The sequence below is a fragment of the Branchiostoma floridae genome, chromosome 18 (genome assembly GCF_000003815.2).
Source record: "Branchiostoma floridae strain S238N-H82 chromosome 18, Bfl_VNyyK, whole genome shotgun sequence".
In the NCBI taxonomy this organism is placed as follows: domain Eukaryota; kingdom Metazoa; phylum Chordata; class Leptocardii; order Amphioxiformes; family Branchiostomatidae; genus Branchiostoma; species Branchiostoma floridae.
Window position 1 is genome coordinate 7,089,694 of NC_049996.1, and position 14,273 is coordinate 7,103,966.

The 14,273-nt window shown below is 39.4% G+C and overlaps 2 protein-coding genes across 2 annotated transcripts; one reads left to right on the top strand and one right to left on the bottom strand.

Annotated features, from left to right (window-relative positions):
- The first annotated feature begins 1,665 nt into the window (after window positions 1-1,665).
- LOC118406047 lies at window positions 1,666-10,726 on the top strand. Its single transcript, XM_035805901.1, has 4 exons — window positions 1,666-1,678; window positions 2,625-4,286; window positions 5,490-7,643; window positions 7,961-10,726. Exons 1-4 carry the CDS (start codon window positions 1,666-1,668, stop codon window positions 8,137-8,139), a joined length of 4,008 nt encoding a protein of 1,335 aa, XP_035661794.1. The 3' UTR covers window positions 8,140-10,726.
- LOC118406048 (RING finger protein B-like) lies at window positions 10,528-14,260 on the bottom strand. The gene is made up of 8 exons (XM_035805902.1): window positions 14,225-14,260; window positions 13,716-13,826; window positions 13,404-13,604; window positions 12,926-13,099; window positions 11,789-11,985; window positions 11,319-11,436; window positions 10,960-11,045; window positions 10,528-10,827 (listed from the first exon to the last, which is right to left on the bottom strand). The coding sequence occupies exons 1-8, from the start codon at window positions 14,258-14,260 to the stop codon at window positions 10,755-10,757; spliced, it is 996 nt and encodes a 331-aa protein (XP_035661795.1). The 3' UTR covers window positions 10,528-10,754.
- Between the last annotated feature and the right edge of the window lie 13 nt (window positions 14,261-14,273).

The following is a 14,273-nucleotide window of genomic DNA, read 5'->3' on the forward strand; positions in this document are numbered from 1 at the left end:
CTAGTATTGGCACTGCTGTCACTGTGGAACTTCCTGTTTTAATATCTCATATTTTAGACATGCTGCGGTCATGCATGATTTTAGAGTGGTTTGAAAGATCATAGCTCTTGGGAGGGATCTCAGTCTTAAAGGTTTGAGTGTCATTACCTTGCATTTTTTAAACTACAGGCCTCAATTGTTTACTTTAATACAGTAACTCAAGAAGGGTTAACATTGAATTGTCATAATTTTGGTATGCAGATCACTAGAATGATGATTTACATATAATTTAGAAGCTAATAATGCAAGTCACTAATACTTTGCATAAGAGGAAAGTGTGAAATTTGCTACATTTTATAATAGAACCCTCAAACTTGTTACGCGTAACTAACCTGTTTGAGAAAGTAAGTAAAGGCACGCGTCGATCTCGCAGGACCATGAGCAGTTTGAGAAAGAGTCTGATAAATATTGACAGATGTCAAGTATGACAATGGACTGGCCAAAGTTGCATGATTAATGAGAAAATACATTTTCTATTTTTAAAACTTATGTCAGTTGGAAGTCAAGTAAACGCACTGAAGACAGTATCAGACATAAATGATGCTTTATCATTTAACAATTGATTCATGATGAAATGCTACAGCATTCTTTGCTCATATAAGGTGACCTCGTAGTTTTAACAACTTGATATACTTGGATACAGAGAAAATCAACTCATATATATATATATACATTGTAATCTATGCAGATATATCAAATGCAAACCTTTTTTGCATATTAAGCAATGAGAAACATCACTCAAAAATGTTTAACATTATTTGCCAACAGCATTGAGGCCGTTGAACTCTAGTTCATGATATACCAGAACTAGAGTTCCATGTACCCATGCATAACAAATGCCAAAGGTGGTAACCTTTGTTATGTATCACAATCATTTTTCTATCCAAATAATAAGTTAATAACAAAAGTTGTTGTAAGTATGAATTTCCTCAATATCAAATAATGTACTAAATGATTATTCATGTCTAATGTTGTTCACCCATTCTAAACTTCTGGTATTGCTGCAAATTCCTGACAGTTGCCATTATGGAATTTCCATAATAATAATTGGTTCTGTTTACCTCCATGAAATGTCATGGAGGTTATATTTTACCCTGTGTTTGTGTATGTGTGTGTGTGTGTGTGTGTAAACAAAATAACTCAAGAACGGTAGGGTGGATTGATTTCATACTTGGTGTGTTGGTAGTGTGTGATGAAAGCTGGAAATGATTAGATTTTGGGCCCCCTAAGCGACTCCCCTTGGTACTGCAGCGCAACTTCCGGTTTTGCTATCTCGGTGTTCTGAACATGCTATGGTCACGATTTTTTAATATTAGATAGCTCTTGTGCTCAGGAAGAAATGACATAAGTTTGGGCCCCCTAGCGTCTAGTTTTGGGATAGCAGGGGCATTTTTGTCAAAAACTTCTGAAGAGGATAACTCAAGAAGGGAACAACGGATTTTCATGATTTTTGGTTTGTAGGTACCTTAGACAATGTTGTACAAGGTAAGATACTAATTATGCAAAATAGGAATTCATTTGCATAATTAATGAGAATATATTCTATCATAGCAGTTTTTTCTATGTATCTCTTGTCCTGGACATGATATGGCCTTGACATTTGCCTGGTAGATAGCTTGCAGTGTAATGACAAAGTGGGGTAGGTTTCAGCCCCCTAACATTTAATTTTGGAACTGCAGGGGCATTTTTGTCAAGACATTCCAAAGAGGATAACTGCAGAAAGGATTGACGAATTGGCATCATTTTAGGCATGCAGGTAGCTTGGGCAAAGATGTTTAGAATGATATGCATGTTATGCAAATGAAGCCGTAATTTGCATGATTAATGAGGGAATTGTATAATTCCATTGTTTGCAATAACTGGACTTCAATAAATGTAACACTTGTTAATTATGATAGGTGGAATATAAGCAGAAACCAAATATGGTAATGAGGAACTAATTTGCATAATTTATGTAAAAATTGCAAAACTGCCCATTGACTAATGATTTAATAATTTTGACATGTGTTTGTTAGCCAATGATGAGTAACACCATGCATAAATTATGTTAATGTGTTAGTCAATTGCATGAAATTCACAAAAGCTCTAAACATTCATGGAGGTATGAGGTCGCCGAACTCTAGTTAATTGATATTTCCATCTTCCTCAGTTTATGAACTCCAATAAACTGTTTCACAGCTTCATATCACTCATTAGTTTGAGATCCCTGTCATGGAATACAGAGGATTTATGAATCTTTATTATAGTATGCAGATTACATAGTTTGCTTATTTGCGGGATTAGAGTTTGATATGTAAACCTTTAGCTATCTAATAGTATGTAACAAATATCATGACGATTTGCCTCCCCCTTCTTGAGTTATTCTTTCAAACTTTACCCCAAGCCTGTTAAAAAAGTTGATGAATTGTGACACCACATGCTGTCCCAAAGCTATCTACCCTACTCAAAATCATTACGGTACCATAGTATATCCAAAACATGAGATCAAACCACAAGTTTTTACAATGTATTGAATTTCAACCACGAATTTATCAACTGCTTGTATAATATACTTCATGCATTTAGTTTTCTTCATCATATCAAAGGTATAGGGAAGAGATTACCTCGGACAAGGGAGAAGTTACCTGGAGCAACAGGGAGGTCACCTGGGACAACAGAGAAGTCACCTGGGACAACAGAGAAGTCACCTGGGACAACAGAGAAGTCACCTGGGACAACAGAGAAGTCATCTGGGACAACAGAGAAGTCACCTGGGACAACAGAGAAGTCACCTGGGACAACAGAGAAGTCACCTGGGACAACAGAGAAGTCATCTGGGACAACAGAGAAGTCACCTGGGACAGACCAGGAAACACTTATTATGTACCAGTTACAGTCTGAAAGGCAGACCATACAGCATCTCCAGAGAGAAGTCAGACAGCAGACAGAGGAGAAGGAGAAAGTAGAGAAAGTTCTCCTGGACAAGGAAAAGGAAATTGAGGGCATGGAAGAGACCATTGATGAACAAAAAGCAGAAAACAGAAAACTGACTAACAAACTGGCAGGTTTGGAGGCAGAACACAAACTAGCTCAGCACCAGGAAGATCAGCAGAAAGCTATGGTGAGAAGTTTAGAGAGGGAAGTCAGCAGGCTCACACAGGAGAATGAGTCAGCACAGAAAGTTCTCTTGGAACACAACAAGAAAACAGAGGAAGTAACAGTGGCCAATAGAGATCTGACAACTGAAAAGACAAAAGTGGCAGACAGACTGACAGGTTTGGAGGTTAAATATGAGATAGCTAGGCATCAGATAGATGAAAAGGAAGACATGGTGAGAAGTCTCCAGAAGGAAGTCACCCGACTCACACGGGAGCAGGAGACAGCACAGAAAGTAATTATGGACAACAAGAAGACAATTGAGGACTTAACAGGAGTCAATAAGGGCATGGCAGAAACCATTGAAGACAAACAGCTTACTGAAAAGACAAAACTCACAGACAGACTGGCAGGTTTGGATGCAGAACATGAGAGAGCTCAGCACCAAGTAGAATTGCAGGAAGACATGGTGAGAAGTCTCCAGATGGAAGTCAACCGGCTCACAAAGGAGAAAGAGACAGCACAGAAAGTTCTCACGGACAAAGAGAATGAAATTGTTGACTTAGCAAGAGCCAATAAGGGCATGGAAGAGACCATTGATAAACTGTTCGCTGAAAACACAAAACTGACCAACAAACTGGCAATGATGGAACAAGAAGAAAAGTTGAAGGTTGACAAGGAGGAAGCCACTGGTTTTTCACAGAAGGAGACAGAACGAAAACAGGGGAAGGCAACTGAGGACTCAATGGGAGCCAATAAGGGCATTGAAGAGACCATTGAAGAACAGCTTGCTGAAAAGACAAAAGTGGCAGACAGACTGGCACGTGTGGAGGCCAAACATGAGATAGCTCAGCGCCAAGCAGAGTGGCAGAAAGACATGGTGAGAAGTCTCCAGAGGGAAGTCTCGCGGCTCAAGAAGGAGATAGAGACAGCACAGAAAATTCTCCTGGACAACAAGAAGGAAATTGAGGACTTAACAGGAGCCAATAAGGGCATGGAAGACACCATTGATGAACTACTAGGTGAAAAGACAAAATTGACTAACAGAATGGCAAGTTTGGATGCAGAACATGAGAGAGCTAAGCACCAAATAGATCTGCAGAAAGACATGGTGAGAAGTCTCCAGATGCAGAGCGAGGTTACCCAGCTCACAGAGAATCTGGACATTTCAGGTAAATGTGAAAGGTCTCAGTACTTTGTTTTTATCTATTTCTAGACCAGTCATTCATCTCAACTGGTATTCAGATTCAAGGCTATTACAATCTAATTTGTAAATTATTGGGGGCTTTGTTACTTTATTTTCTTCTTTCAATTATTTGGAAATAAAGATTACATGAAGCACTCAAGATATGAACAAACCGCACAAAAGTGATACCACAATTGAAGACAGAAATTTAACATTTCTGCAGATTCCAAATTGCTTTAGTCTTTTTCGGCATTTAAATTGACCAGACAGGAGCTTTGACAGTTTGGAAATATTTTTAATACTATTTCAACTTTCTAAATATTTCCTTTGTAAAATGTGTAAAACTTAAGATTCTGAAATATTCATGATGTGGAATAGGATACTTGAAATTCTTACTAATACCTGTAGTTTGCAAATAATAGCAACAGCATTATACCATTATTAACCATTTTCTACCAATTTTGTTACATTTTTAAATGGGTCAGTGGGCTGGAAAGAAAGCAATTCATACATTCTTGCAGAGCACTGTTAGGTGTCATGTATCAATGGCCCACCACAAAGGACCCACTAGTGCCCAGCAATGAAATCAATATATTACTGAGGCAGACAATAGGGCTCACTTTTATGAGAGCAATAAACTAATTCTACCATTTGGAAAAAACCCTTGTTTTAGGAACCTTAGGTCAATTTATTTACTTCATTTTAATTTAAATTAAGAACATTATAATAATTTTTTTGGTGTATATTAATTGAGGCAGTAGTGCCAAATATCCAAACTTGCATAACTTGTTGAGAATGCACTGTAATAAGCATTTTCATAAATTGTTAGTTACATGACTTTGTGGCATAACAAATCCTACTACTCAATAATATACATGTAATAAGTTATATTGAAAGATGTATTGTGCATCTCTGCCACTTCATCCATTACCTACATTTGTACACCTCAAGGTGGTCTGCATTGGGAATAAAATCAACGAGGTTTACTTTCACTAACGATTCACATGACAACTTGTATTGTGCCTCTACACCACATGGGTTTGCAATTGATGGTTTCATTATTAATGATAAACTTTTGTATCAATATACTCTATTGACTGATATCTTGGTGTGTTATTATACCATAGATTTGCTACATCAAAATTCTAAATACAGTATTCTAAATGTTTCTCTGTCTTCTCTATCACAGAAAATAAGGATTCGCTTAGTCCTTTACTTGTAGCGACATTCCGGAACGAAATCAGCCGATACTATGCACTACAGGTATGCAAGCAGCAGCCTGTGGCATACGATGAAGAGTTCATCTTGGATGTAGACGATACATTTACTACGATGGATATCCTACAGTACAATGTGCGTCGCCAAGCTTTTGACCGACAACCATTAGAATCCATTGCAGATATTTTCAATCCAGGTCCCAACCGTGCATTGGCAAGTCCTGTAAGAATCCTGATATGGGGGGTTCCCGGAATTGGAAAGACCACCCTTATTGCCAAGATATTGACTCATTGGAACAAACAGGATGTAGGAGTCCTAAAGCGGTATGACCTTGTTTTTGCCATTGCTTTGAGGAAGGTTGAGAGGACACAGTCTATTGTGGACTGCATCTTTGACCAGCTACCTGTAAGTGACGTGCACATGAAAGAAGTCCTGGAAGACTATCTTCGCAGAAGCAGCAGAGTCTTAATCATTTTGGATGGATATGATGAACTTGGGTGGCAACCAGATGAAGATCACGACATCATGAAGCTCCTGACAGGCAGACTGTTTCCCCACGCCTCCGTCCTTGTTACTACAAGAAAAACATGCACCTCTGATATCATTGAAAAGATGAAACCAGACACCCGAGTCGAGATCTTGGGCTTCAGTCCTGACAACGCCAAGAGCTTCATCATGAAGTATTTTGGAAGACAGCCATCTGAAGGAGAAGCACTGCTTAAGAAGATTGGCCCAACCCTCCTGAGTACAGGAATCTTCTCAGTACCCATGCTTCTCCTCCAAGTCTGCTTGCTTTGGGAAGATGACCAAGATGTGATACTCAGTGACAAAATTTGTCTTCTCTACAACCAGGTGGTGACGTGTCTTGTGCGACGTTATGGTGCAAAGGACAAGAACCCTGTACGTGTAGAAGACATGCACGCACTTATGCATGCCCTGGAAAAACTGGCCTTTGAATGCTTGTTGAAGGAAAATGGAGTAACTGTGTTTAACCAGGAAGACGTGAAAAGGTACTGTGGAGAACAATTCATGATTCTGGTACAGCTAGGCTTGTTGAGAGAACAGAAAAACCCATCCAGGACAAATCCTGTTGCCCAGTACTCATTTTCCCACAAGACCATGCAAGAGTACTTTGCTGCACAGTACCTATCAGAGAGATTGACAATAGAAGAGGCCACTAAGCATGAAATTTTGCGACAGTATTGCCCAACTGCCAGGAAGGTACAGACACTCGGTGAACTTCTCATATTGACATGTGGAAGATTGGGAAGGAAGGCAAAATTTATCCTGGACCATCTGAGAGATATCCACAATACGCCTGATGTACAACTTGTGGAAGAAGAGTTCTACAACTTCTTTGTAACTGGAAAGTCCAAGAAAGACTGGAACAAGGACATCAAGTTGGAGGACTTTGCAAGTGCAGAAGACCTGACACATCAGTTCATAGGCCAGTGGAATGACTACCCTCCTGTGCTGCTGACATATCAGAGCTACATGGAGTTGTATCTCCTCTGCTGTCATGAGAGCGGCCTCACTGCTCAGTTTGCCGAGCAGGTGTTTCTGAGAGACACCATCCAGTTCTCTGGTGCCAGACCAAGGGTGTACAGCGTGCTGTCTCACATGATAGCTGAAGCTAGTGAGAAGATTAAGGGGATAGAGCACCTACGTCTGGTCAACATGCAGAACTACTTCCTTGGTTCGACTCTCGAGGAGCTGCACAAGTTGTCAGGTCTGAAAGAGTTGAATCTGCGTCAGTCAAGGCTTGGTAGGCACCTTCCAACCTGCACCATCCCCAGGAGGCTGGAGCTACGGTTCAAGTACAGACGAATCATGAAGACATCAGAAGATGACTTGGCTAAGGCACCTGCTCTCCTAGCCAGACAGCTACCCCACTTAAGATCACTGAAGAAGCTGGTCATTGCTTGGAATGACCTTGGTCCTGAAGACATGAAACAACTCCTTCCAGCCATAAAGGAACTGACGAACCTAGAACAATTGTTCCTGTCAGGAAACGACCTTGGTGGCCTGGGAAAGAACGTGACTGACCTTGTGGCCTTCCTTCCCAAGTTGAAAGTCTTCGAGGTCTACTTCTGCCAGCTCACCTTTACAGAGATCCAGATGATAGGTATGTTTCTTACTGAATGTTGCTGTAGCTATTATAATAGTAAACTAGGCCTGTAAAACCAGCCTGTGGAGTATGTAATATTACTGTAAGTTATTCAGAGTACAAACTTCAATGAAATGTTGGTTTGCATTTTTCAGTTATGAGTAAACATAGCTGATATTCTATGATTGACAAATTATACTAAGCTTGAACATTTAGGACCATGTATGTTCATGATATTTTCAATTCTCTTTCTTTTTAGTATGTTTTAATGATGCCTCTGTGACTAAACTGTTCTTCCAAATTTGTGTACTTGAACCTTTTCATTCTTTTCCTAGCATCCAGTCTGACTGAGAACTGCCCAGACCTGGAGCTGTTTGACTTCCAGCTGAACCCCATCCAGCCTGGTGAGTCCATCTGGGTTGGGGAGAGAGAGATGGACACAGTAAAAGCAACACTCAGTGACAAGGTGTTTGTGCCATTATATGGGAGTATAAAATTACCTCCAGCTTTTTAGAGATGAACAAGTCACCCTGAAAGGCTTACTGGGAGGACTTTATGAATTGAACCAGAACTTTGTAGAATGAAGAATTAGATTATACTGTCATTATAATCTTCAGTAACTCTTGTGCAAACCCTGGGAAGATTAACATCATGACTGTGTAAGTGACTGTAAATCTGTATTAACTTAACAAACTGTATGATAGTTCCATGCTACATGTAATTATACGTTAGTCAGAGTGTCTAATGGCTTCAAGTTTATAAAACAAAAAAATTATATTATCTAAACTAACTGTACGGGCAGTTAGCCATTTCACTTACTCGAGAACATCCTTCTTTGTTACATGTACATGTTCATTGTGTATGCTACATGTAACATTAAATTTAAGTATTTCCCTTCAAATCACTTGTAAGGTACCTAACAGAGAAAGTTTAGAGAAAGAACTGAGATGTTGACAGGTTGATTAAGCAGATTGAGTATACTGCATTAAGGTAACTGCCAAGCAGCTGAGTAACTGAGTGCAGCTACATGTATGGCAAAATGCAGAGCAGGGAGCAAGGCAGCCTATAGAGGATAGATGACAAATAGGGAGATTTTATGATTACAACATGTATTAAGAACTGTCTCATTTTTTACATCGATTCATCCACAGCAAAGATGAGCCTAACCCATCAGAAAGGAAATTTTGTTGTTCAGCAAAATTGTGGCTTTTTTTTTACAACACTTTTACTGGTAACAGTAAGAATGCTACATACACTCCATAGCATACAATGTATATCTGATAGTTATCATGAAAAGCGTACATGTAGATCAAGTGTTAAAAGTTTGAAAGCGAACTACACAATCCATACACTTTCAGTTTGGCAAAAAATGGTAAAAGCAGTTTGGATTTTAAGATATTTGATTATTGAGATTTTATACTAAGCAAGTATCAAATACATTTTGTACATGTATTTTGTTGCTCAAAGCAAAGATAACCTTTCATTATGCTGTCAGTTTGTTACTGATATCCATTCTGTTTTTCCTGATATTTTCATATTCAGGATATTAGGTACTATTGCTAGGTTTAAAACAGGAACTACATATTTAGGTGTACAAGTCAAGAAAATTACATTGTAACCAAGGAAGTTTGCGTACAACGGCTGTCTGTACTTATATTGTAAAATTCTGCAAAGTACCATTTTCCACCTGTGCAATGTCTTACAGGATGCTTTTAATTTAAAAAGTATTTTTCACTCAAATGTGCAATCAGTCTATCTTTCAGGAACGTAAAATTATTTTTGAGTTGTTTTTTTAACCTATTACATGTATCATGTATTCCATTTTGTAACACTACATTGTGCCAATTTTTACATTGTGCCAATTTTTACATTTGTGCCAATTTTTACATTGTACCACTTTTCCCTAAAAATTTTCCAAAGGCCTTGAATAAAATACATGAAACATGATTTATCTTGATTTTGTTAGTGTTTGACTGACTGATTACTGATGGCAAGCTTAAAATACATTTTATGGATAATATTGAGATCATTTCAATGTAGAATGCCAAATAATGCAACTACAAGATACGAAAAGCTCTTTACTTTGTATATCAAGCAGGAGGTACTTGTAAAGGACGACTCTGGACAAAATCAATATCGTCATCATGATAGTTGAAATAAAGGGTCACTACTGCAATTTATTAATCTATTTTAATGAAGTTTGACCAGAACTTTTTAAAATAAAGAATTATTTTATGTCATTATATCAGATACTGGTCTTGCAAACTCAGGAAAATCAGTATCATGTGCAACTGATGGATTAAGTACATTCAGTCATTGCAAGCATCAAAGATGCTTAAAATCTATACATTACAATAATCATCATAATTACAAAACAAATTCCAGATGCATACAATGTTGTCTTGTTTTCAGTATTTTTTATAGCCCATTACTCTAGCTGTGCTCAGAAGTTTTTAAGCAGCTGCTTTAAGGTTAATCTACATCATTTCATGTAATAGAGTTACTCTACATGTAAACTTGGGAAGACAATGCAGCATAACATTATGTAACAACAATGGTCATTCACTTTGTTATCAAATTCAGTCTGCCATTGAATTGATTTGATACCAAAACAGTTTGACCCTTAGCAAATCATGATTTTGATAAAGATGCACAAGTCATGCACAGCAATGAGCAGTGACAGTTATAAAGGCATCATCTCCACATTTCATAGTTGGCCTAAGTAAAAAGCAACTGTTACAGTTACTGTAACTCATATTTAACAGTTACAGTGCACTTTGAGCAGAATAAAACAGTGAAATGTTTAAGTAATCTAATTTACCATTACATTAAAAAAATGTACTGTGTTTCTATTTGATAGCTTTTTTAACAATGCCTATGACACATTGGAAATTATATATAAAATTATATATAACTGCATAGTTTCTATGCAAAATAAAACTTTTAATTGCATCCTAGCTGTAAAATTTCACTTTTGAAGTACCCTTTGATGCTATACCCATGCAGCACTACAAAATCTTTTAAAAATAGCTCAATGTAACATTTTTCATGATTGTGTTAGGAATGTTCAATATCCTTTGGAATCTTTAAGAAAGTTCACATGGACTAGCCAAGTATCACAATTCAAAGCTATTCATAAACTTTGATCTTTTGCTGTATGGGTTCCTTGCAGAGAGGACAACCCGTTAACTGTAACAGACATGTTTCACAGCTGTTGTAGTGTCCACAGGGCTGGATCAGATGGGACCTTCTCTTGGTGTGACACACAGAGCACACGTAACGTTGGTTCTGTACAGGTCGGGAAGAGAAATAAACTGTTAACTGTAACAGACATGTCTCACAGCTGTTATAGTGTCCACAGGGCTGGATCAGATGGGACCTTCTCTTGGTGTGACACACAGAGCACACGTAACGTTGGTTCTGTGTGGGGTATGAAGAGAAATACAACTGTTAACTGTAACAGACATGTCTCACAGCTGTTATAGTGTCCACGGGGCTGGATCAGGTGGGACCTTCTCGTGGTGTGACACACAGAGCACACGTAACGTTGGTTCTGTGAAAACCAACAAACTGTCAACACAAATATGACCTAATTGAGTACAACAGCTTTGAAATTGCATGTCAATGGTGCTGTTGTAGTGTGATTTAGGCATTGTGAAGTAACACATATGAAAAGCAAGGTTAAACACTTACATGCATTTCCTCCATCATTTCTGTGCACATGTTTGTGATGGTCTGACACTTCTGTTTAGCATTCTTGTCCCGGAGATCTGACTGTTGTCTTTCCACATACTGTGTGATCAGGGCACACCTGTAGGTAAAACAGGCCAACATCTGTTAGAAGTGAAAACCGAGAAATAACATGCATCTACAATGATTTACGTGTAGAAAAAAAATCAATCATAAATAGTTTTTTTCATATACAATGAATTATTTGACAATGTCCTTGCTACCTCCCACCCTCAGTCTTTGACAGATTCTTTTCAGATGAATATGTTAAAAGAGAAAAAAACAATGAATAGCAGCAGCCATGGATTCTCAATCACTTTGAAAGTCCTGTACATGTACATGTACATGTATGCAGATCAAGGGTGTGCCACAGTCATGGCAAACACATAATGTGCATGATTAAGCCTACAGAAAGTGTGATGAAGTTAGACTACCTTTTCTGCAGCTCCCCTCTGTAGTGTTGCACCTCCTCTACCAGTAAATGGTGTTCACTGACCAGGGTGTGGGGGAAGTTCTCATTTTCCCTCTCCAATTTGTCCAGTCTGGCCTCCCTGTCATGAAGGGTCTGACTGTACGTGACCGCTTCTTCTTCCAGCCTCCGAACATGGCGGTCTTTCTTATCAAACTCAGCCTACAGAGGTTTAAGACAAGTCATTCTTCTGATATCAAAAAAACTTCGTCATAGTTATCAAAATGTCCTACTGAAGTTTGTCATGGCAAATCTCACAAACAGAAGGTATTTTTGAGAAAAACACTGTATAAAATCAAAATACATGACTTGTACAGTATAGGAGGGGATGTCCCTGTAGCTCAACTGGTAGCAGCCCCACAGTCGAGCTACTAGAGGTGCCTTAAGCACATCATAAGGGAAAGTGATAGCAACTCCTCCCTGTAAAAATATACCCAACTACAGAAACAGCAAGGAAAGGTGCTGCCCTATGTGCCCAAAGGCACTGCAACGGTCTGATCATGACATTCAATATGTCCATCTGTCTCGGAAGACATGATGGTATGCAGACAGGATGGGTTTTAGGCGACCCGTCCCAGTGCCTGTCCTGCACTTTGGGTTTTTTTAAGGTGAAGGAGGGGTGTGCACTTCCATATCCACACTCTCGTCCACTGACACACTAAGTCCTACAGGGGCAACTGTATGCAACGTGTAAGACGGCCCCAGCAGATGCAGGTTTGTTGTTTGAAGTTTCCGTCTCCTAGGATGAATTCTGACCAAGGATGCAAGGGGTTCCTCCTACCCCTGACGCATGTGTCATGGCGGGTGCGTCATGCCTGAACATGCCCCTATGGCCTGCCACTGCCACAAAGGCCTGTCACTGCCACTAGCTGCAGTTAGGTACTCATCCACACCTGAGTTAAGTGAGGAAAGTCCTGTAAAGTGCCTTTCCCAAGGGCACAAGATCGGTGACACGGCAGCCGGATTCGAACTCAGGACCTCTTGGGCCTGAGACTAACGAACTGCTGATTGCGTCATGCGATCTCACATTCAATATAGAAGTTCAATATACATGTACATGATTGCACAATGATTTCATGGTAATATTAACGCGATAGCTTACCTCAAACAGTGCCTTGAGTTTCTTGACTTCTGCCTGAAACTGGTCTTTAAACTTGTTGTAAGCATCATGGTAGCTGATCTCTTTGTTCATGACTTCCTTCTCTGCCAGGGACAGCTTGGTGGTCAGTTTGTTTAACTCTGTCTTGTTCCTCTCTGCTACTTCTTTAACTTGTCTCTGAAAAATAGTGTTAACACAGTGTGCATGCTTTGCAGCTTGTGCTGTGACCAAAAAAAATGTTTATCTAGCAACAATGTCTACAGTTTTTTGGCCATACATACTTTTGTCATAATCATTTATCCAAACTGTGAGAAACCCATGTCTGATTAAAAAGACCAAAAGAACTGTTAATTAGTTAATGTTTCATGAAGTCATGCTACTCTCCCATTTAACTACTTCAATGCAGGATCATTATTTGTTTTAAATTGATTCTTCTTGTGCATTTTAGGCCCTATACCATTTTACCAGCTCTTGTTCTTACCTCTAACTCTATAACCCTGGCCTGTAGCTGGTACATAACCGTTACCTCTAACTCTATAACCCTGGCCTGTAGCTGGTAGATAACCCTTACCTCTAACTCTATAACCCTGGCCTGTAGCTGGTAGATAACCCTTACTTCTAACTCTATAACCCTGGCCTGTAGCTGGTAGATAACCCTTACCTCTAACTCTATAACCCTGGCCTGTAGCTGGTAGATAACCTTACCTCTAACTCTATAACCCTGGCCTGTAACTGGTAGATAACCTTACCTCTAACTCTATAACCCTGGCCTGTAGCTGGTAGATAACCTTACCTCTAACTCTATAACCCTGGCCTGTAGCTGGTAGATAACCCTTACCTCTAACTCTATAACCCTGGCCTGTAGCTGGTAGATAACCCTTACCTCTAACTCTATAACCCTGGCCTGTAGTTGGTAGATAACCCTTACCTCTAACTCTATAACCCTGGCCTGTAGCTGGTAGGTAACCCTTACCTCTAACTCTATAACCCTGGCCTGTAGCTGGTAGATAACCTTACCTCTAACTCTATAACCCTGGCCTGTAGCTGGTAGATAACCTTACCTCTAACTCTATAACCCTGGCCTGTAGCTGGTAGATAACCTTACCTCTAACTCTATAACCCTGGTCTGTAGCTGGTAGCTAACCTTACCTCTAACTCTAACCCTTACCTCTAACTCTATAACCCTGGCCTGTAGCTGGTAGATAACCCTTACCTCTAACTCTATAACCCTGGCCTGTAGCTGGTAGATAACCCTTACCTCTAACTCTATAACCCTGGCCTGTAGCTGGTAGATAACCTTACCTCTAACTCTATAACCCTGGCCTGTAGATGGTACATAAACCTTACCTCT

Excerpts from the sequence above, each read along its gene's own strand:
- LOC118406047 (XM_035805901.1), top strand. Across the intron at positions 4,287-5,489 it reads AGAGAATCTGGACATTTCAG|AAAATAAGGATTCGCTTAGT; the intron begins GTAAATGTGAAA and ends TCTCTATCACAG. Across the intron at positions 7,644-7,960 it reads TACAGAGATCCAGATGATAG|CATCCAGTCTGACTGAGAAC; the intron begins GTATGTTTCTTA and ends TTCTTTTCCTAG.
- LOC118406048 (XM_035805902.1), bottom strand. The coding sequence starts at position 14,260 with ATGTACCATCTACAGGCCAGGGTTATAGAGTTAGAG. Across the intron at positions 11,437-11,788 it reads AGAGGGGAGCTGCAGAAAAG|GTGTGCCCTGATCACACAGT; the intron begins GTAGTCTAACTT and ends TTTTACCTACAG. Across the intron at positions 11,046-11,318 it reads AAATGATGGAGGAAATGCAT|AACCAACGTTACGTGTGCTC; the intron begins GTAAGTGTTTAA and ends TACCCCACACAG.